General features: G+C 42.5%; 1 protein-coding gene across 2 annotated transcripts in view; it reads right to left on the minus strand.

Annotated features, from left to right (window-relative positions):
- The window catches only part of KDM5B (lysine demethylase 5B), a 50,428-nt gene extending 36,027 nt beyond the window's left edge, over positions 1 to 14,401 (minus strand). Inside the window, exons 1-4 of one of the 2 annotated variants that reach the window (XM_083746448.1) lie at positions 13,875 to 14,401; positions 3,716 to 3,793; positions 530 to 652; positions 18 to 188 (exon numbers count right to left, since the gene is read on the minus strand). In XM_083746448.1, coding sequence (XP_083602574.1) covers positions 18 to 188; positions 530 to 652; positions 3,716 to 3,793; positions 13,875 to 14,012 — 510 coding nt within the window. In that variant the 5' untranslated portion in view covers positions 14,013 to 14,401. The remainder of the gene's footprint in view (positions 1 to 17; positions 189 to 529; positions 653 to 3,715; positions 3,794 to 13,874) is intronic. The other variant, XM_083746449.1, reaches the window with a different exon arrangement.
- Positions 14,402 to 24,755: the final 10,354 nt, after the last annotated feature.

A 24,755-nucleotide genomic window follows, 5' to 3' on the forward strand; every position in this document is an offset into this window, starting at 1 on the left:
AAGTAGTCTATACTCACCAGCAGACTAGCTCCAGTCTGAAATAAATTGTAAGGGTAAAGAATGCGCTCATAATGAGCACGGATATGTGAGCCCACAGCTTTTCCAGGAGCAAACCCCATCTTGGTAGCTATTTTAGTCCATTTTCTGTCCTTACACACCAAGTCAAATCCACCTTCTTCTGCAACTAGCTGCAAATGAAAAGGATTGCACATCAAGATTTACAAATTTACAGGGTCATTTCCGACAAATATAACTCAGAAAAGGAAACTGCTTAACTCCAGTGAGCAGGTGCTATCTTATAAATAAATGTTAGATCCAGAGGAAGTTATTACCTTAACACAATTACTTAGTGTGTCAGACAAAAACAAAGCTTTAAGTAATTAATACAACTACTTAATCCCCGTTTATCTAGATACTACATTCTAAAATATTTATCAACGCAAGGGCCTTCAGGACCAAACAAGTTTATTTTTACTTGCTTACGACTGAAAATTAGCATGACTTCAGCCTAAAAGCATGTGAAACTTACCCTATTAAGCTGGAATAAATCCAAGATCTTTCTTTCTACGTGTGGAATTTTCAGTGTGCATCCCTGAAGTTCCCAAAACTTTGCAATCTGGTCCAGAAAATTCAGTTTTACACGGGTCTGAGCCTGTTCAGAGTGTGGATTTATTATACAGTTTAGTTATTATTTTCAAGTACCAATTTAATATTCTCCAATCTATTATGCATAATGAGCAAAGAAAGTGAAAATAAAGGTGATTACTGTCTCTTCAGGTTAAGAAGCAATCATTATCCTGGGATGCAAGCAGAAGTATGGAGGAAGAATCTGTTGTGCTTTTAAGCAACCATGTACACCACCCAAATGTGAGTTCTTCTCAGTGCATGTAAAAACTACATCTGGTGGGACTTGAGCTCTACCTACCTGTAGCAAGCAGAATTTGCTGTTTTAAAATTCTGAATGTTCTAGAGCACTAGTCCTTTCATGAAGCTAGATCTTTGGAGAGCTAGGAGCACCATGTGGATTCCCATAGATGGGTGGACTCTATGGTGAGTGGGAGAACATTTGAGCAAAGCACCACAAAGGAAATGTTTGACATATGGATGAGAGCCTTGAGTCTTGCTCAGATTCTCTGACAGCACAGCTGAAAGGACTGATGACTGGAGCTTTAGGGTATGAGGTTTGAAGCCCATGCTCAAACCAGCTTGAAGTAATAACAATTCTGAGATTCCAACTTTTTGTGTGTGTGCAAGAGCCCTTTCTTATTACATCATTTAGAGAGTACTTTCCAAGAGCTTTGATATATCCAAGGAAGGAGGATGCTGGAGAACAACATGGTATCAGCTGCTGGGAGAAAGGCCCAACTTGATTAAGATACTTCCACTCAGTCTTCAAACATGCAGGTTCTGCCACGCTGGAACTGGATAATGAAGCTCTCCCTAAGTCAAGAGGTTGTCATGCAAAAGAAGAGTCCATGGGAATGCCATCCCCATCTCGGAAAACCATGGCCTGTAAGGCCAGTATGGGACCACAAAGTGAACTGAACCCTCTCTTTTCTCAAGCCTTTGGAGAGGAGTAGGAATGGGGGGAAGGCATAAAGCATTCCTGGAGGCCATGGTGAGGACAGAGCGATTGACTAAGGAGGTGAAGAGGTCCACCTGGACTGTCCCAAAAGTGGGACACAATTTTTCTAAACACCTCAAGTTGAAGCATTCATTCTCCACGAAGGAGGTGCTCCCTGCTCAGCTGGCTTGAGCATTTTCAATCCTTTTGAAGTGCTTGACAGAAATGGAGTCCACATGTTCTTCCACCTCTAGTGCCACTCTGTGTGACTGTTGGTCTGTGACATTGCTGGTTAAGATTAGGATCGCACCCAAATGTCCCTTGGTTGCAAAGTGCTGGACTATGAAGTGGGCTGCCCTTCATTCCAGGTTGATGAGGAGAGTCTCCTCTGAGGACTAGGTGCCTTGGAGCATCCAGCTGCTAGAGAGAGGCCCTCTGTCTATCTGAAATTATGACTGTCCAAGGGGGTTGTCTGAGAGGGAATCCCTGGTGAAGGGAGGATTTCTGAAGCCACCACTGAAAAGAGTGACATACCAATCTTGGCAGGGAAATGAGGATATGTCACTTGGCAGCTATGGAACTTCAATGAGAGAGCAGCAGCCACTGAAGAGGTCAAGAATGTAGTATTGCCATGAGACCCAGAATTTGCACCCTGAGGTTCACTCATGATTTTGACAGAACTGAGTGCTGCTTTGACCTTGCCTATCCTCTCTGGAGACAAGGACATTGTTCCCACAACAGAGTCCACCAGGGCTCCCAGATGAAGAATGCACTGCAATGGAAGGCTTGAACCATGCAATCAGAAGAGGTCAAAAAAAGTGGTGAAATAGAATTTTAGACTGGGTCCATGAGAGAATTAACGCTCCAGAGCATTCAGAATTTTAAAACAGTGAATTCTGCCTGCTACCACTAGGTGGCATTTAAGTCCCACCTGATGTCTTGCATGCACAGGAAAAGACTTCTGAACAAATGCAAATACTGTATAGCATTTTAATACACACTACATATATTTATTTACTCCTGCTTCTTTAAAATGACAAAAATAATAATCATATGATATTTTTGGTAGAATGGAATGCTAAAAGTAGTCAAAAGGAGCTTGCAGAATGAGCAGAACAAGCTTAATGACTGTTCAAAACAAAATAGCTGTCAACACACCACCAAAATGCATCAACTGGCACTTCTGAAGCACCTCCACATCTTAACCTCTGGAAAGGGGTAGGCATGACTCAATGTCACATAGAACATGTAACAGCCAAGATATTTAGAGGAAAAGTGGTAGAAATACAACCTAAGATTGACTTCTCATGAAGTCCTTCCCAGATGAACCAGTAGTGTGGTTTTTCCAGGCTTATGAAGTACCCCTTCTTCACATTTCTAGAACATTTGAAACTTTCTACTTCTCTGTATCTTATTTCCCATCTCACTCCTACGCAGATACTATTTTAGGATATCCTCATGTTCATTACTTAGATGAGGAGGTCCTCTTGGTTGCGCTACACTTTAGAGACGTGAATTTGGCAGTAACCAGGAAGAGGGCCTTCTCTGTAGCAGCACCTTCCCTATGGAACTATTTACATCTTCTGCAGACCAACACTAGTGTATTTCAGCCCCCAGGCTTTTGTTGGTGTTTGATTCCACTATAGGGTATCAAACTTTAATTTTCCTTGGATCACTTTTGTGTTTTTAATATTTTGGGAATGGATCTTTACTGATTTTAATTGTTCTTAATTGTTTAATCTGTTTATACCTTTGTATACCACGAGATGCCAAATGAAAGAAAGCATACTTAAATAATATATCCCTGGGAAGCTGAACATTAGGCAGAAAAACTGTCTCCAAAGAGACATCTTTAAAAGGTCAAAATGTTTGAGAAGCCAGCCAGAGAGCTAGCAATTGAGGCTCTCCAGCTAGAATTTATGTCTTTGTCAGATCCTCAAACTGTTGAGGGAGAGGTAGCATTCTAGAACTTCTCTATCCAGCCTTACATATCACAAGAGAATGGTGGCTAATCACCACACCTTTTTCCTCTTTTTGTCTGAAAAGGAGATCTGCTATTTTAATTAAAAATACTGCATTTATCTCAACAGTTTTAAGCACCCAATCCATCAGTGGCCACTGGGAAGTATTTACGATTAGTTAATTCATTACCTCCAACTCATTCAGCCTTTGGATCCGTGGAGTAAAGTGAAGTTTATCAACATCACATGCAAATGGAGGCTGCCAATCCTAGGAAAGGGGGAAAAAATAATTCAGTACATAGAAGAGAATTTTTTGACAGGCCAAAACTGGTATACAACTTAAAAGATCTTGTTCACTTTATTTTCAGGTATAGAAAAATCTAACAGAAAAATATAGTTCACAGTTACTTCCTACTAGCATTAACCTTCATCCAGCTTCGCAGGGTAAGATACTTACTGCAGGCACATTTCTCACTGTGCAATTTACTCACACACATAACCACACACAAATTGTCAGCTGTACAGCATTCCCAAGTTTGAGCCAGTTACCACTTAGTGATTTAGTAGTGTAAACGAAAACCACCTGCAGCATAAAATGGCCCAGAAAAGCATTGAATTTTGCCACTGGGGTGTGTTTATTACGCCAGCCAATTTAGTGGATTGGGGTAGTAAAACACTTCACTGTTTTTTCATAGACAAATGGTCATGGAAAGGTCAAGCAAATGTCAGTTGGTTGGCACAAACTATATAACACCGTTTGGGGGACCTTTCTCTAACCAGGAAGAGTTTTCTTTCAGGTTTCTAAATGGGGTAAGAAAAACATTCCCCCAAAAAAACATTAAAGTTAATACTCAGTTGTAATTTATAGACATTTTAGTATTTCCAGAGCATTTTTAAAATATAGTTTTTGCACTCTGGAATTGTTTGTAATTTAAAATAAAAACATTACTTTCTTGTTTATACAATATCCCATGAATATGTTTTCTGGCTCTGGGTAGTTTGGGTTCTGCTGAGCACACTTCATCCGATACTACAAATACAAATATTATATGGGGTAAAAATGCTACCTCACACCATACAGTGCAAATTTCATTGGCATTAGAAAATGCATGCCAAAAACCACCAGTGCTGGAAATCTAGTCTAATACAGTAGAATGCTGTCATCACCAATATTACTACCTTTTTAATCTTTTCAAACACTGGAATTAATCCAAGTCATTGCATGAGCAGAACAACTTTAGCTTGCATAATGGAACCTCTCATCCTTCTCCGACCACACACCACCCCCAAATCTGTTCCAGGGGAAGGCCCAGAACAGGTGCGGGTGGGGAGGGCATGTGGAGAGAGTAGAGGAAACGGAAGTTGCGCCGCGTGAGTAAAAATTGTTTCACTTGCACAGTGATTAAGTTGGATACAACTCACTGTTTCCTTGTTCTATTTTTTTTATAATACTCTCTAAAATTTAGTAATAAAAATTAAAAGGAAAACAATCTGTACCAAGTCAAAGTAAATATGTATTTATATGGAAATATTTTGAAGTATGGAAATCTATATAGAGAACATAGATTCTATGAGTGTGGGTGAATGTGTGCAGCTGTAGGCTGACTGATGTACAGAGGAGTTTGTAGATGTGGATACTGAGAGAGGATAAGTGTACTGAGTGAGTGCAATTCTACATTTTGGAGGTTGATCTCTTATATTTTCTTATATTGTATTATTTATAGATTTTGATATTTTCCATAATGTATCTATTTTTATTGCATTTTTTTGCTTTTTCTTTGCATACTGCTTTGTGATCTTTTCAATGAGTGATGGAGCGGTGGATCCACTGCTCAAGCAGCCAAAAGAGCCTTAGGATTAAACGCAGGGAATTTGTGGACCCAACCTCAAAATACCTCATTTCAGAATGTACTGCCTGCTTCTGCCAATGGGAGAACCATCAGTGGGAGCCTTCCACCAGGCTGAACACAGCTACCTCTGCCACTAACTGTGCTTCACTCTAATGTCAGAGGCCAGCAGAGAAGCATCACAATCCCATCTTAACCTTCTCTAGCCATAAATATGGAAGGAGAAGGAAGTACAGTTAGCCTCTGTTGTCATCCAGAAAGACAAGGCAACAGAAATTTAAATTTAAAGGGAGAGTTACACAACTGCCATACTAATATGTAAGGACAGCCTAAACTAGAAATCAGAGGTGGATCTATTTAAACTCAAGATGGCTACATCACTTATGTTTCTCCCCCGCCCTGTGTATAAGAGCTACAGATTTAAGAATTAATCTAGTCCCATACTGGGCTACATCACTTATGTTTCTCCCCCGCCCTGTGTATAAGAGCTACAGATTTAAGAATTAATCTAGTCCCATACTGGTGAAAGTGAATCCAACAGCTACCACTTCTCTGCTACAGCAAGCATACTGACATTAAGGGCTAAAGTATACATTCTCAGGAACAATAAGGTTCCAAGGCCAAATTTTCTGATAGAGTGGGGAACACAGGAGGTGCTGATCAGAAAGCAGAAAGGAGGGCTTCGTAATCTCTCCAGGACCTGCCAATTTCTCCTACAAATGCTACCCACAATGTAATTTTCTCCTCCCCCTCTGCAAGTCCTAAAATAAAAAATCAGAGAGGGGAAGTAAGCACCCAGACAGTACCTACAGGAGAGAACCGATGGGTAAGAACACCCCACCCCATACGCAACAACCCACTAGTTTTCTTCTGCAAATATTCCCCAGCCCACGTTGCCTTAGAAGGGAAAATACTGGAAAACTAACTAGTTTTTCTCCCATAATATCAGGTTTGGCCCATTTCACACAGGACATTTTTTTTTCTATATAAAGATGGCTTTCAAATGGTCTAGTTCACACATCACATTAAGCCATAGTTCAAAGTTAACTATGGTTTAATATGAATGTTCATCATGCTATCACATGAGGCTAAGGATTTCTCACTCTACCTTCCCAGCTCCTTCCAGAGTCTGGCTTGTGATTATATCCAAAAAGGATTCCTGGTTCTTTCAAAAGCACAAGCAGTGGCCAACATTTGTTTTGGGAAAACAAACCACGAGCCCAGGTCTGGACACCAGGACAAGCCAACGTTGTTTGTTTCCTAAAGGCACATCAGGAGCAAGCAAAGAGAGCAAAAAACCTTTCCAGTGGCATGCAGTGTTTCCCAACCTTGTGCCTCCAGATGTTTTTGGCCTACAACTCCCATCATCCCTAGCTAGCAAGACCAGTGGTCAGGGATGATGGGAGTTGTAGGCCAAAAACATCTGGAGGCACAAGGTTGGGAAACACTGCGTGACTACAGTGCATTCATTAAAAAAAAATTTTTTTTGAAGTGTGGTTTAATGTGACTTGTGAAGCAGACGTATAGAAAGTGGTCCTGATACAAGCCCACTCTGGTAACTCTCTCTGTTTCCTGTTAAGTGTATGTTCTGAAATCTCATAAAGTTCTCCAATTCTGTAGACTGAAAGTGCTATTTTTCTCTGCTACATAACCTTTTCACACATTACGACAGTGAAAATTTAGCAAACCTATCATCCCTTTTCCTGACTTGGATTTTAAAATATTGCTAACTTTTCCAATACTGATTATGTTAATTTTCTCCACATTTGTTCTCCCTTTTCTCTTCACTTATGCAAAGTAGCTGTCAACCCCACAACTACTTTGGAATGAGTTATAAATCAACTACAACAATATTGTGTGTATAATTTCTAGCTCATCACAAAGTCTTGAAATTAATCAAAAATTTGCTTGAGTCCTTTTCCTTAATATAGAAGGATTAATGATAAACTGTTGTTTTCCTTCACAGAACTGAGTCTTGCTGTATGAACATCAGACAGCGAGGGACTGTGGTACAGTGATGAAATTATTTTTCTAGTATGTTCCTTCAAGATAAGAAAACATGAAAAGACATGGTCCACAGCATAAAACAGTGATGTGCCAACTTAAAGATAATAATAATAATAAGGGTAATTACTGGTAGGAATATCCAAAAGATATATTTGATGGCATGCTCTGGAACTGTTTTAATAGCATTGAAAAGGGTCAATGAAGTCTTGAAGACTTCATTACCTGCATAAATCCAGCATTTCAAATACTAAATTTGCCATTTTTTTTAATTGCCCCACACAGATAACCCAAAAAAGTTTGATCATTCAAAAAGTACTTTGTATTCAAGTGCCATCTTACAAGTACTACCCAATTAGTGCTTCATACTGAACTCTCCAGCCCAGGTTGTTTTAAGGTGTGTATGTTCACCAAGCTTCTTAGTTTGTGCAGTATACCAAATCCAGGCTGTGTTCACTGCCTTAGGTACATTCACTTGTCTCTGTCTGGTTCATAACACATTAGGCATGCCTCAGCATGCCACAGTTCATACAAATAACCAGATTGGTTTCTACATGTTTCTACAGGGATGTGATAATAATGCACAGGTTTTGCACAAGAAATCACTTTGATCTATGTATGCCCTTTTAGCAAGACTTGTGTATTACCAGCTGAAGTTTCTCTTGGGAATGAAATTGCAATATTAAATTACATTAATATAAATCAGACATGTAAGGTATAGTCTCTGTAAAATTCACTTCTAGGTCTCTGAGAAAGAGGGGAGGACTGATGTTCAATAAGGCATCACTGATCAAGCCCTAGACCAAACTCCTAAAAGTTTTTTTTATAGTTAGACCAAGATTGGGGATATAACCTGAAGGTAGAGGCTGGCTGGGATTTCTTCAGATAGGATGTCGGGTTTATGAGGACTTTCCAAGGGCAAGAAAGCAATTGGGAAAAACCTCCTTCACCAAGAACTGCAGATTTTCACAACCAGTCAACCAAATTGAGACTACTAAGAAGCAAGTTCAGAGAAGTGGCAGTTAGCAAATGAACTGTAATGCAACTGGTGATCCTTTACTAACAATGGCTTGAAAAGAAAACTTAAAAGGACCATGTTACAAATTTTCTTAGAGAAACAGAAGCTATCATTTGAAAAATTGCACAGCCCCAATTTTAAGTCATGCAATGTAGAGTTGGTTCCCACATCCCTTTGTTGGACCTCCCAAAAATAAGAGTGTACTCTTGAGACCAATAGCATGCACAAGGAAAGTGTTGAAAACTATTCCAGAATTACAGGTTTTTCATCTGATTGTGCCATCCCAACAGTAGAATATGAAAACTAAGATACAGATTAGATTTAAGGTAATGTCCATCATCAGCAGGTAGGTCCCCGCTTCAGATTTTCCAAATGTTCATATTTTGAAAGGCATACATTTTGAAGTTAACATTTATACCACCTGAATGTATAGACACAGGGAACTGCTAGAACTTAATCAAAGTACCAGTGTGCCAAGCTTTGGCAAGTTTAGGTCTGGTGAAAGTGTTTTTCTTGGCAAAGATCATGCCCTTTTGACAGCAAAAATCTAATATGCATGACCTCCTAACTCCATTCCAGGAGAAGCACCTGTTGAATTCCTTTTTTGCTGTCAAAGGTACAATGTCTTTGCCAGGCAAATACAGTCAAGAGGTCACAAGCTTGATTGAAAGCTATCGTCTTATGGTAATGCTAGAAGACTGTACTCCATGTTGCTATAGATATGACACTTCATACAGAATAGTAAACAATACTATCATAACCTCATTTCAGGAAGCAAAATGCCTAAGAAACAGACTAAGTTTCACCTTTTTATGAAGGTATGTATATTAAGTCTTCTACAACTGGAAGGAATAAGGCATGTGATGTTGAGAGTAATTCTGCTATCCCAACTAAATAAAAGTTGTTGACATCAAAGGATCACTTGATAATAAATAAAATTGGAAGCAAGATGCATATTCTTTATGTTCAGAGTAAGGGCTTCATCAGGGGTAATAAAAAACCACAGTGTGTTGTTACATGAACAAACTCAAACAAATCTTAGGTATGTGCACTTCCTTTCCCCTTCATACAAAAAAGAAAGATGTAAAGCTTCTATATCCTGGTTAGAAACAAATTGTGGTTTGTTGGTTTACAAACTTGGTAAATGGTGGTTTATTAATAAGTTAGGCTCAAAACCTGGGTCTGATCCAAGGCTTGTGCCAGCTCATTCAAGTAACAACAACCTACTTCAGTGCCGCCACCAAGAAGGCAATGTCAAATGCTGAAATGTGAACATTTAAGCCATTTTAACTCTTTTTTTCTATGAAATGAACATTATTTGAATCCAAACATTCCCCTTTGATGAGTTCTGGTTGGGCTATTAGGAAAACGAATTCTTAGTCCAGAAAGGAGGTTTTCAGTTACATTATCAACATTGCCTTTATAGTTCTGGTGCAGATGGAAAGAAACATTTGGAGATCTGGAAGTCATTTTACCATCAACACAATTACATCTGGGAACAAGCTTTAATTTTCAGAACATCGCTTGCTACAGCACCTTTTCCAGGGAAGGCCTGGGAGTGAAGAATCATCTGCCTTCTGGATAGAGCTCCAGAGAAACAATCATCCATCCCACTTAACTTTACAGCATCTCTACAACAAGTAGGCATTTAGCAGATGGTGTCCACAAAACCCACTATCCTTTGGGTGGCATTTTGGACTGGTAATTTATGGTGTGGACATTTCTTTTCTTTTTTAAAAATATAAAGGTTACCACCCCATTTTATCTTTTTGGGCTTCCTTTATCCCTCCCTCCCTCCCTCCTTGGTGTACAGGATTTTACGTCTGTAGATTTAATTCAGTACACAAGTTGCACTAATTTCAGTGAGACTCAATTATCCGTAACAATCACCCTGATCAGAGTTAGGAGCATCTAAACCCTTTGAAATCCATGGTCTTAGGCATGCCTAAGCACACAATCAGGCTGTGTGCTGGACTGCAGCCTATAATATTAAGTATTCTGAGACCAGTGCAAAAAAATCTTCAGTTTAAAAGCAGATGGAACCTACGGTCCAGAGTTTAATTTCACATCAAATACACCAATATGAGGTAGCATTGAGTAGCATTATTTGGCGACATTAAATTCCATGGGCATTTTGTCTTGTACATCATTATTTGTGTGCTTCATTATTCAACACCTTCATTTGAAAACATACAATTCTCACAAATGTCCCTCTTTTAAAAATATTTGTCTGCTCATATAACCAACAAAAGTTGGAGTAACAAGTTTAAAAGAAACACACTCAAATAACATGGTGGTAGAGTGTACCTCATTCAAAATGGCAGCAGACTGCATCTTGAGTCAGAACAAAGCATTAGTGTTATGTGTTGGAGGGATTATTACATACATACAATTCTCATTGCTCCTCCCCCCCCCCTTTTTTAAAAAGCTCTTCAGCAAGGCAACAGAAACAAAAGGGATGTCATTTTGTCTCTGTAGAGCTGAAAGCAAGAAAGCAGGCTCCTATAAACAATTATTTGCTACCAAGTGCTGCCAAAATTAAGTGACAAAAAAACAAAAAACAAAAACAGGCAAACATCCAGCAATGAATCCTTTGGAACAGAGATGGCCAACTTGTGTCCTTGAGGGTCATATTATAGTCTAGATACTAATCCATGGGCCATCAATATTTTGTGCGCTCTGACCCACTCAGGGATGAGCAGGCCCTTTTATAAATATGGTGTCACCAAACGTACGGGACACAATGCTTTCATATGATAAAAGGCCTGTGGTATGTGCTTCCTTAAAAAATCACCTCAAAGGGCAGCCTGGCAATACTTTACCTTTCCAGAATGTACCTAAGCCTGAAGTAATTTCTGTGAAATGCATGTCTCATGACTTATTTTCCTAAAAAGTAAATCTTGATTGGTAGGACCACTGGGACCAAACAATCAAGCCAGGCCATCTCAGCATTAACAACATACATAACACACACACACTTTACCTCCACCCTATTCAAAGGCGCTAAAACCACAACCAACCACCAACAATAATTTTACAAACACAGGGATTTAAAATGGATGTCATGTAGGTAGGTATGATACACAATCTTAGGTGCAGTTTTTATCTTGTTCAGCCACAGACTTTTTAATGCATACACATGTACAATTAAAACATAAAAATGAAACTGAAGAGAAACTTTAAAAGATCATATATTAAATGGAGTTACTTTCAAATCAAAAGGCTGCCCTACTTAAGTGTATATGTGAGTTCCACCCACCAATCACTCTTTGCACACAAACCTTACTGAAATAAATGGAATTTAACAGGAACAAAGGTTGACAAGATTTCACCTAGTAGAATAAGAAAAGTTCCTACAAGCTACTTTCTTCAGTCAAGGGTCAATCTTCAGTTATGTTTTCCAGTTAGGACTGAAAGTCATACTGAAATGTAACTGGATACAGAGAACGAATAAAATTCAAGTTTCATTGCAGAACTCAAGTTCATCAATATATCTCATTTATACTAAGCTCCAAATTAACATTTCAAGTATTTTAACTAGAATGTAAGTTGTTTGAATCCATATTTACCAATACCATATTTACCTCCCTAAATGAAGATTGCCTTATTTTTAGTGAAAGTAGTGTATACCCCTTGTAACAAACAAATCTTTGTTTCTTCAAATCCTTCCTCAATCACAGTTTACCTTTTTTAAAAAGGAAGTGCAAATAACTGGGGTAATAAAGCTGAAGCAAATTATACTGAGAAACAATTTTTTAAAAACTGAATTGAGTTAGTGGCTCAAAATCACCCCTTCTATAGCCCTCTGTAGTGTCTGTTTATACTGGTAATGATGAAGACTTATCACCCTTCCCACTATGTATCGCACTCTAAAATGGTGGCCATGTCTGCCTAGGATTCTGAAAGAAAATATTTCTGAAAACTCAATGGCTTCTATTTATATATTCCCAACTTTAAAATATGGGTGCCAGTATTAACATTAACCCAGATGGAACTGAAGTGGCCACAGAAAAGCTTTTTGTGGGTACAGAAAACATGGAAATAAGAAAATCCACAGTCCTAGCTCAACCACAATGCCAACATGGAGGGCAACACCCAAGCAGCTGTCTCAGGTTTTAACACAGTGACTGCTATAAAGTATTTCTCTTGATATTAGTAGCCCAGTCCCCAAGAATTTGACAATGCTTAAACTTTGTTAGACAACCATGTGGAGCAAACACTTATTTAGCTTCAAAATACCCTACTATAAAAAGGTAAAACGGTGACAATGGCTGCCTCTTTCTAGCCATAAAAAAAATCAACTACTTCTGCTGCATTAAGTCTTTAGAAAATAAATAAATAATGTGTTCTTTCTTCACTGTAGTTGCCTATGAGGTAAAACTTGTTCCCTCAAATTAAAAGTGGGCTTGCAAGGCAGGTTTTGAGCCTTAATAAAGTTTCTTCCACCTCCCCCTTCCTCACTCATTCTAAAAGCTACACTCTTATTACTTAACTAGCTGCTAATATGATCCTGTGCAGAGAAACAAAAGCCTCAACTGGGTCTTGAGAGGCTTTTGCCACGGGAGCTTCCCTAGCACGAGTCATCCCAAAGGAAGCACTTCGGGACCAACTTCCCCGTTTGATTTGGAAAACTAGCAGCTGAAGAAACGTGCCTCATTGTGTGAACGGTGTGCGTTTCTTGCTTTCTTTTCCCCAACCCGCGGGATAAGACACACAAGGCAACTTTATTTGGGTCGTGGAGGAAGAGGAGATGGGGGAGCCGCGGGAAGGGAGTTCCCCGAGTGGAAAGTGAGCCAGGGGCCAAAGTGAGAGAAGAGCCATGGGGGTGAGAGAGGGGGAGAGGAAAGGAGGGAGGGAGGCGAGAGAGAGAGAGAGAGGCAGAAAGCTCACTGGCAGCCATATTAGAGTGGGTCTCCCTCGGGGAGCCAAACCTCCAAAGTCCGCTGGGCTGAAGCGACACAAGAGGGCCATTCTGCACTCCAACCCATGACCCCGTTTCTGTGGGGTAAACGCCAGCCCGGCCTCCAAAGCGAGTCCATATGGGGACAAGGACGCCTTTGAGGACTCTCTCAGAGCTCGTCCAGAAACCCAACGCTTACCCATCATTCAAGGGTCAATGGGTGTAAGTGGGGGGCTCTTTCCCCCCATGAAGGCGTGCAGGGGGGGCGAATGGAAGCCCCCCGAGACGCGCTAAAGATTAAAGGGGGGGGGCGACGGAAAATGTACAAGTTTACTGAGTGTGGATGTGTAAAATGATACCTGCCCCCCCCCCAATGCAGGGGTCTTGGGACCGGGAGTTTTTAGGAACTTGGACGGCGGGGGGGGGGGCAAAAGGCTCGAAGGGGGAAGAGATGTTGTTGTTGCCCCCAGACTCTCTGCACGCAAGCCCCCCCCCCCCAGGTTCCTGCTCGGCCGTCCGCGGCGTCGCTGCTGGGGGGGTGTGAAGCCGGCGCACAGGTCGGTCGCCCAGGCTCACTCACCGGCGGCGGCCGCACCTTGCAGATCCCGGTCTGCTCGGCGATGGGCCGGATCTTGTGGATGAAGGCGAAGGGGTCGGCGAACTCCTCCCAGCTGGGCTCGAAGACGGGGCACTCGGGCGGCGGCAGGAACTCGGCCATGGTCAGCCCTGGGTCGCCGGCAGGACGGGCAGCGCCGAGTCAGGCAGCCGTTCCGAACAATCCCCCAACAGCCAAAGCGTCGCCGAGCGCCGCTGGAACGGCCCGTGTGCCTCCGCCAAAGCGAGGGCGGGGGGGAGGGGGAGAAAAAAAGTCCCGAGGAGGAGGAGGCCCGGCCCTATGGAAAGTGCCTCCTGAGGGACCCGCCCGCCCGCTCCCCCACGCCACATGGGGTGCCAGCCCCTTTTCTCCACCGCACCCCTTTGTTCGGGTTGGCTCGCGGACGCCCAACTCTCTCGTCCGAAAGAGCTTGCGCAAAACACGGATTGCCTGCGTGCGGGCGTGCTCGCTGCTCTTTGCAGAAAGGCCTCTTCTGGGACGGCCGAGTATAGGGCCCGTCTTGGCTACGCCCATGGGGCCCATATGCGTGAAAAGTAATGGGGCTGCAGCAGGAGCAGAGAAAGTATTGCAGCCGGGACTGGTTCAGCTGGGTTTCTTTCCCCCTCCCCCAAAGGGAATGTGTCTGTTTTGGAAAGAGGGACCGGACCGTGTTCTCCCTACGAGGTTAGGCCTTCAGGCCCCATGGTAGGCTTTCATTGTTTTGGTGGGATCGATCCAGTGTTCCAGGAGTCCATTTGGACTCCTGTTTGCTGACAAAATGGGACTGAGGAAAAAGGAGCCCCCTTTGCAATTCGCTAAGGATCTGGACGTTCTTCGCTTGGGTACTCATTATTTTGTTTCAGGGTACACAGTACACTCAACATAGTCACTCCATTTTGTTTCTCTGACAAAACCCCTAACAATCTTCTTCATTACATGCCTTCCACTCTAAAATCTCTATTTATAACTTAATTTGATCGTTTTTCCATAATTAATAACTAATAAAATGCTTCAACTAGCTGTGCTTTAAATATCTGTTTCTGACTTACTCTGCAGTTATTACGACAGAACAGTTTGTCCATAACAGGAAAATGTCCATTTTTATGTGATAACACCCAAATGTGCAAAGATTGACATTCTGATTATGAGCATATTTTCTTGCTGGTTTTAAGTGAAGTAGCTTTAATTTTGCCAGCCCGAGGCACCTTTAAAACAAAGCACAACATATTTCTGCATTTAAAATAAATTTGTTTCACATATGGTGGGATGAAAATCACATTTTGTTTTATAAGGATGCTGTATTCTCACATTGATACTGCCAAATGATTAGCAATTACATAATTCTGAAAAACTTTAAATGTTTTAAATGTGCTATTGTTGAAATACTTAAATATGCCTAAATATGCTTCACATGTTTAAATATGCTTCATTAGGCAGGATTCTTACCTTTTTTATAAACAAATCCACATGTTTTATACAACAAATCCACATGTGTTTTCAGATGCAGTAGTTAATTCTACAAGAGAATAAGGTACATGCAAGGAAGATTAGGACTCACTCCGTGGTTTTATTTAGCCATGCATTGTTTTACAAATACTTCATTGTCAAAAATATATTAATGTGTCTCAGCAAGGTACAGTACATGAAACAAATAATAGTCTGACATTTAAAACTGAGTTTGGGTTTGCTTTATATTCATACTTTATACCGTTTCATAGATAGAATTTTGGTTTCTTTATGTGCAAACCATTCCTAATTCAAAATGGAGATTGAGCCAATAGGGTTAGCAGTATGTTTTCTCTCACATTAGTTTTATTTATTTCTCATGCATTTCTAATATTACCTTTGCTTTTTTCAAATTAAACCAAATAACAACCTGATTACGTATATTGTATGTAGGCTTATGGGTAAAGCCCAGCAACTTCAGTTATTTGTTTAATTTTGTAACTTCCCATAACCCAATTATTTCTTGATCTTGACTTCTAAAGCCAGAGCTTTCCAAATTGTGTGTTGCAAAACGTTAGTGTGTTGGCTGCAGTGTGTAGGTGTGTCCGCACAAATGCTCCCAGTGCTTCTGCTGGGGCTGGAAAGGGGTTAGTTTAACCTTAGGTTTGCTAGGAAAACTGGATCACTGTTTCTCGAAATGATGCATGTCTAAGAAGTGTATCACCAACATGAAAAATTTGGGAAGTTCTGTATAAAGCAATGATCAAAATCAGGTGGTTTTGTATTGATTCCAAGAGAATGCTTAAGGCTGCAATTATAACTTATTTACTTGGGAGTAATCCCCATTTAACTCAGTAGGACTTCCTTCTAGGTATATACATTTATGCTTGCATTTTAGCTCTAATAGTGGGGTGGGGGAGGATACTATGTGCACTGAGGGAAGTTAATTGTGTGGCTTGTACATTTTAAGTCATGCACAGATTATACATTTGATCACCATAGTCAACATCACAGGATATAAATTGTGGGTGACCTTTCAAGTAGGTATGGATCATTTTTTAGTACCATGCATTTTGTTACAAGGCTGCAATCTTTAGTCCATTCCCTTCAGAGTAATACTGCTGTTTTAAATTTAGAACTAATGAGGAATGAAATGAGGATACATATAATCTATCGTGTGTGTGTGTGTGTGTGTGAGAGAGAGAGAGAGAGAGAGAGAGAGAGAGAGAGAGGACTCCAGTATTAAACCACAAGAATTATTTTATCCCTAAAATATTATGTTCTGTATAAGTTAATGGCTCCTCAACCAAAAGATAGAGGCCTTTTCCCAAACTTCTTATTAAATCAAGTAGAGCAGGAGTACCGCAGGATTGGCACAATCTCCTCGTTTAGTCCTGTCGTGCAAAACTTTGGGATTTGTCTTTGTGGCGTGGGGGTGGGGACGTACAACGTGACTGCTGCAATGACAGATTCCCTTCAGTTTCGCCAGCAACAGGGGATCACTAGAGGCCTCTAAGCTAATGAGCTCCATGCAGAGAACGCCAACCACATGGGTCTCTACTCTCTAATCCACCTTCTTCGCCTTTATGATCTATGTTTACATGTGCGGAGGGATCCTTCACAGCTGACAGCCACCTCAGTGCCGGTACTTCTTTTTTTAAAGAGCCTCTCTATTCTCTGGGATAGGCTAGGGCTTGGGGGGACGTCAGAGGGGGAGGGAGGCCGAGCTGTTTCATTGTCTGCGCCTGGCTCTGTGCAGTGGGGAAGCCTTCCCTTTCCAGTGCAAAGCAGTGCGTGGGGCAAGGGGGGGGGACCGCACTGTAACGCTGCTATCCCCGTCGCTTCCTAGCTCTCATACAAGACGTGGAGGCCCCTTGGTTCAGAGGGGACTGTAGGCAGATCACTGGAGTCCCCAGGACAATGGGAATTGATGGTTGGATGGGAGGAAGGGGGCGGGGGGGCATTGCTCGGCGCAACTATCGTACAATCCTACCACGGGTTTACTTAGAAGTAGGCCCCACTGAGCTCAATAGCATTTATTCTCCAGCGTAAGGCTGCAGCCTTAACGTCTAGGCTATTTTGATAAACGGTGCCACGCTTCAGGGGGAGGGGCAGTGATCCACCGGGGAGCTGGCAGTTGTTAACAGTGCTCCGCCCACTGATCTGTTCTCCCTGCTGGGGCTCCCCCCCCCAAAAAAATGTAGCTTTGTCGCTGCTCCTCTCCCCACACCGGGCCACAACCTTTCCCCTCCCAGCCCCATACCTTCTCCATGAAATGAACAGACACCATCACCCCCGCCCCCCGTTTTATAATCCTTCCTTCCCCAGCAGAACCCCTTCGCTTCCAGCAAAGACCGGGCTCCCTTCCAAGGGGGTGGGGTGGGGGAGATATTGGAACTGTTCCAAAAGTTGTGCACAAAAGAGGTTCCTCCTCTTCTCGCCCCCCCATCCCCAAATGGAGCCACTGACAAAGGTTGCTGAAGGGGTCCGCTCCAGTGTGTCCTCAGAGGTGGGGGGCGGCGGCGGTGGATGTACTTAAGAGAAAACAGATCAAGCCATCTTCTCAATAGTACCCCAACACACACACCCCAAATCTGGAGACGCCCATTGTAATCTCTTCCCAGCCTGAACTCCTTAGTAGTTCTGCCTCCCTCCTTTAGTATTGCACAAAGCTCGCTACCTACTCCACACCTACCCCTGTATCACTTCCAGCAGTCCTGCAGCAGCTGTCCCAACCCTCCGGATGAGTATCGCCCCCCCCCCTTGTGTAGTCTTCCATGCTACTCAAATCCTGCCTCCGCACCCCCAATTTCATTACTGGGAGAGGGTGAGGAAGTTGGGGTTCGGGCCGGGTGATCCTGGGTGTGAGCAGCTCTAAAGGCGTGCAGGTTAGCAAACACACACCTCCTCGGGACCCTACTCCGGGCCACTGCCCCCGTCGAGGCCGCTGAACAGGACAAAGGGAAGGGGCAAGCCCCCTCTGGTATCAGCTTCTCCAAGGGAGGCGCAACCCACCCCGGACGCAGCCAGGCCCCCTCCCCACCCCCTCCGCATCTGGCAGGGGTCTGCCTTATGGAGGCCGGCGAGGGGAGTCGAAGGAAGCGCCTCCATTGGTGAAGAAACACATAGAGCATTATTACCAAAGGGAGGGAGGGCGTGTTGGGCTGGCGGGGGGGGGGGGGGACATGAGGCTCCCCTCGGGGGTCGATCCAGCAAAGAGGGATGGTGGAGCCAAAGAGCCGATCGACAAGGCAGCCACCCCACCGCACCCCACGGAGGTGGCTCCCCATTGAGGAACTCTCTAGGACCCAGGGGAGCAGCGGGAGCTGCACGTAGCACACGTGTATTCGCTCCCGCATTTCTGGGCCAGCCTGCTCCTCCTCCTCCCCACCCCCCCGCCGTCCAACCTTGCAGCCATCACTCCTCTTTCTCCGCGGTCCTGACACCGCCCCCTCTATTATCCCGACTTCTCCATTGCCCCGCGCCCTTCTCTAAGTATGCGCTAGGCAACTTCTCCAGCATAGCAACAGCTTAAGGGGAGTCTTCGCCGTCGAGCCACATGGGATCAGGTCTTTTAACTTACAGCGCCACCCTGAATTTCGAGGGGACGTCGTTTCCACACTGCGGGGGCGGGTTTGCCAGCTCTTAAGCGTGGCCTTTTAGCCACGCGGGTCATCTTCACGAGGAAGTTACTGAGTTACGGAAAGCAAGGCGTTGCCCCACCTCCCAGTACACTCTGTGGGTGAAGTTCAGCACAGCTGTAATCTAAGTTGCTGTGTCTACAGAATCAGGGAGTGTTTTTTTTTATGATGGATAAATAAAAAAATTAGCAAAAAGGGCATGTGTGTATTAAAAGCTACAGTGGAGCACAATCCTTTGTATGTTCACTCAAAAGTAAGGGCCATTATGCCCGAAAATAAGGCCCAGGTAACAGCATAATCCTAACCACAGAAGCTCAGAAGCGAATGCTAATGATTTCAGTGTGGCTTATTTCCAAGTGAGAATGCACAAAATTAAACAGATGTAAAGAAAGCTTTCAACAAATGCATTATGCTAAGAAGGCTTTTGTATGAACATGATAAAGGTCAAATATATGTGCCTGCATTAAAAACAAATAAACCCACAGCCTTAAAATCCTATTCCTCCTCTGTAGACCTTATACTGATATCCAATGCTCAGCACTTCTGTATACAATATTTAATGCTACTTGATATTTGGCATTCAATATTTATTAGTTAAGATATTTTAGGCCGTCTTTTAGGACTAGGATCCTGACAAAGTAACTTCCATTAGACAAATACAGAATCATATTTAATAAAAATACAAAACCACCATAGAACATCTAAAAACAATAGGAAAGCCGCAGAAAAAGCAGCAGAAATAATCCATAACTGTAAAAGAGCAACAGCAAAATAGTGACAAATAGCAAGGTCAATTCAGCACATGCTAGTCACACTTCCTGAAAGACCCTCTTTTACTCAATTGTTTGTAGCCCTGTCTTCTTTGGCAATTGGCCACTCTTGAAAGGGGTAAGGTGGGATTCAGGAACCAATCAAGAAACATTGTCTGCATTGCCAGTAAAAAAAAAGCATGCACCCCACAGTCTATTTTTTTTTATATAAAATATTTATTAAAGTTTTTAAATACAAATGCAAAAATAATAAACAATATAACATATATCATAACATAGTTTCATAGCTTCTTTGGACTCCCTCACGTCTCCCGCTCCCACTTACATCAGTATAGATTTTTACCAGCAATTTATCATCTTGTTTGCGTTCTTATGTCCCGCTCTTTTAAATATAATATAATAAATCTCCAAAAGGTTTATATTTTCCTCAATCTCACTTATCATCCTAATTCCATCTAATTTAGTGGTGCTCAATTATTTATGATCTAGCATCCTTCTTAACATTCAACCAAATTACAATATTTTTGTAAATAAATCTTAAATTTCTTACAGTCTTCTTCAACCTTCTCCTCTCCCAGGTCTCGGATTCTGCCGGTCATCTCAGCCAGTTCCATATAGTCTATCAGTTGCATCTGCCATTCTTCCAGTGTGGGTAGATCTTGAGTTTTCCAATGCTTAGCGATGAGTATCCTTGCTGCCGTTGTTGCATAGAGCATGCACCCCACAGTCTAAAGCACTCACATTTTGAAATAAAATTTCAAAATCAAAGTGGATTTTAAAAATTTCAACAGCCATTGACATCTTGAGAAATTCTGTTTTAGCTCTCTTGCAAACATCTTCCCAGCTGACTCCAAGGCGTGAATTATTCCAAGGCAATCTCCTCCTGCAATAAAAAACAGCAAACAGAAATGGCCAACATATTATCGATAATCCAATTTCCCCACTGACTGGTTCCCTGCAACTCATATATAGTGGACCAGACATGGCCTTCAAATTCTAGCCAGACTTCTTCACTCTGTTCTGTATGCTTAGACCAGGATGGGGAACATAAGTAAAAGGGGCAGAGCGATGGATGCAACTCTTAGCTTTACACAAAAGGCTAAATGCCAACCACTAAAAAAATCAATGGTTTCTCTACATACATCTCTCCACCTGCCGCATTTTGCTGCCTGAGGCAACACAGAAAAATGCCACCTCCTGTCAAGGTCACGCTTACTGAGGTTAAGTGGCAGTGTCTTCTGGTGAGATCTTGTGAGGTGGTAGGCAAGGAGTTTGCAGTGATGCCACCCACAGGATTCCGTCGCCCGAGGCGGCTGCTTCAGTCTACCTCATGCGCAGGCCAGTCTTGCCATCTACGCATGCAAGAGGCATTATCACAGCTCAAGGACACATTCCATCCAAGTTAAAGCACGCAAAAAGGGCCAAAAGGAAGGCCAGTGAATGTCTGGCATTATTTTATTTCATTTCTGTCCCACCTTTCTTCCATTACAGAAATTGCAGCAACGTAATGGGATTCGCAGGCAGTCTCCTATCCAGGCCAGAGTTAGATCTCACCAGACTGAGATATGCAAAAGATTCCCAAAGAGGCTGTGCCATATGCCTTCAGACCAAATCCTGGAAGGATGCTGGGTATTCAGAGTAAAATGGTGTAATTATTTTATATAGATATAGATATTGGTTCCCCCAAGCCTACATGCCTACTCATAATCTCACACTCATGTGTGAATGGTGCTATTTTGTCTACTACATAAGATCCATCCTAGGAGGATGAATTTATGCTTAGAAGTAGGGTGCATGGAATCTGAAACCAAAACGAAAATAATCCAATCTTGATTTCTTTGCAGATTTCGGATTAGCAACGGCCAAGCAACAAGAATCCACAGGAAACCATTTGTAGTGTTTATAGTAAAATGACGATTTCTGGCAAACTAACCAACTCATCGTATAAACTCCTCATATACCAGATCTGTTCTTATTCACATGTTCCACTAGATGGCAACATATAAAACAGGATGCATTTGCCTCTAATTGTCAAACGTTAGGACACAAAAAGTTTGCTTCGTAATACAGGCCAGCGCAAAGCAAGCTGAGTGAGAAATGGGATGGGATGTTAGGCAGTGAGAGTTTGCTCTCTCTCTCACACGCACACAAACACAGCAGCCTCAGATTGGGGAAAAAAGAATATTAAATGGCAATAAGAAACAAACATCTATGAATCAAACAAGCCACACATACAGAGGACATCCTCTTTCACATGCTTTTATCAGCACTTGGATTTGTGGAGGGAGTTTTTATCTGCAGCCAGATATGTATCTACCCTGGCAGGACACAAGATTCACTTTAAAGCTCCTGCCATCTGCAACAAGCTATGCAAACACATCTATATTTCTGTTCTGATATTGCTCTTGTAACAGCTCAAATAATCTTCCCCTTAAAGTGGCCTCTGCTTAAGAGAGGGATAGGTTATCTCTTAGGAAAGTTTTTGAATGTCTGGAACTTGTTTTCTGGCTATGTGATTCAAGGAATTTATTTCCCTTTCTCATTCTATGATTCCCATAATGCTTGTTCTGCTTTGGCAGAAAGGTGTATGTGTGGCAAATTAATAACCTTAACATCTTAAATGCTGCACTATAAATATTAGTTTTTTAATAAGTATTGCATTTCTATTTATTTATATTTTTGGCAAGGGGGTTGCTAGTTATTGTATAGAAAACAGACATGACATACACAATGTAGGTTTGCCAATTAACCAGAAAAGAGCAGCCAGGGTTGCATGTGTACTTTCAACAGCAGCCTGATCTGTTAAAACCAGCAGGTGAAAGTTTTACATGGGCCCAGCCAGCACAGTTGATGGGAGCTGTGGTTCAAAATATCTGGAATACACCAACTTGGAGAAGGCTCTGAGATAGCAATTAATTCCAGTAACCGGGTATCTCCCTTCTGCAAACCCCTATGCTGCGTACATAGAAAAAGAGGCCAGATCTCACATAGTATTCCACAAACATTCTTCAATACAGAAAGATTGAGATGTACCTTTTCACAACTAAGAAAACACGCGTTTTGTGGCTACTTAAAATTGTGACTGCATGTATGGTGCTTTACATGGGAGAAGTCTTTTGTTTGTAGCCAGTTAAATTACCAAGTAACTGCACCATGTCTCTACACATCATAAGAGACTGTTTGCATTGACTTTGTCATGGCAAGTAGCTGATTTATCCAGCAACCATCAGAAAATAAAATACTTGTTAAGCATAGCAGCCTTCATGCAGGAATTTCAACCAACTACAAAGTAGCTGATTGTTTGTATGAATGGAACCCAGTTATCTGAGACCAAACATCAAAAGTATTCTCTCTGTCCACTTGGGGGCTTAAATAAATTTGCAAGTAAGGGCATTTAATTGCCACAATGCACATGGAATTTTAGAAAACTCATTCTGCCAAATAGCCTCCTGGGAACAAATGAATTTAGAAATGAAAAGCATCTGTTTCTGATCAGGCCAGACCAGTTTTGCTAGGCACACAACCTACCTACACATGCCTTTTCCCACATAGCACTGAGTCATCAGCTGTGGCATAAGTTTCCCTTGCGCTTTCACCATCTATCATACGGAATGGCAATTAAGAGCTTTCATTTCAGACTTTGCACCTCAACAGGACCTCAGCTTTTAACTTCTAAAAGGATTGGATGAGTTTTATCTAGAAGCATAATCTGTAATTGTTGCACAGTGCACTGATACCTCCCTGGCACCTTCAAAGTCTGCAAACCCCAAACATAGATAGCATCCAAAGACTTCACAACCAACCAAGGAGCCATGAGCCATGGCAAGACATACTATTGAGACTGGTGTTAACCACTGGTGGAGGAACAGGGGTGGGGGGGAGCACACCGCCCCCGGTGGCACGATCCCAGTGGGGTACCATCATAGCTGCCCCCCACCCATGCTGGATGCCCTGCAGGCAGCACGCCACACCACCAGGACGCATGACACGCCCCTGCAGGTAGTGTTCTATGCCCCCGGGGATGCACACCAGCCATGCCCCTGCCTGCTCTCCTCCCCCTTCTCTGGAGCTTGAAGCTCCACCACTGGTGTTAACACCCATATTAACCTCTGGCAGAAACCATTGCTCTGGCACAATCACAGCTGAGCTGGCAGTTGGTCCCCTAATAGCTGATTGTGGATCACAAGGCGGCTTGTGGTCAGAGTTTGTCTGTTTGCATTGCTTTCTGAGGAGGTTGATCGCACTGCGCCAATTCAACAGTTTCTACAGGCAGCACTTTAGGCATGCTGTCTTCAGTTTAAGGCAGCTGAAATTATTTTTTGGCCACTCATTTCTCTCCTCCTCTTTTTTCTTTAAGGCTGCTGCAGCTTCAGATGTGCATTAATGAAATATGTATGCTGCATAATTCAATGCATACACGCACATGAAGATGAGAGGATTTCTCATTCCCCTCTGTAAACTGATGTAGTCCCACTGAATGAGGATCAAGAGCCAAAACTGGCTTCTGGCCTTGTACTAGAGCAGCCTTTCTCAACCTGTGGGTCCCCAGATGTTGTTGAACTACAACTCCCATCACCCCTAGCTAGCAAGGCCAGAGCCCAGGTATCATGGGAGTTGTAGTCCAACAACATATGAGGTCCCACAGGTTGAGAACCACTGTACTAGAGCTTAACTGGGTGCTGGATCCCCTCCCAATGTATTAAAAGGTCTGGATGCATTAGGAGGTAGACAGCAAGTGCAGAGATGCAAAAAGAGAGCCAGTGTGAAGTAATGGCTAAAGTGTTTTACTTAGGCAAGGGTGACCCAGCTTCACATTTCTTCTCAGTCACAGAGCTCACGTGGTGCCCTTGGGCCAGTCACACTGGCTAATGGACTCCAGAGGGTTATTGTTGTGGGGAGCAATGTGGAAATATCATCTTCTTCTTGTTTGGCGATCACTCATAGCCAAGTAAGATTGTCTTCCATAAACACGGTTTTAACTGTGAGTCCATCAGTGACTGTGGAGGCCA

The sequence above is a fragment of the Podarcis gaigeae genome, assembly GCF_964106915.1.
Source record: "Podarcis gaigeae genome assembly, chromosome: 6".
Classification (NCBI taxonomy): Eukaryota; Metazoa; Chordata; class Lepidosauria; order Squamata; family Lacertidae; genus Podarcis; species Podarcis gaigeae.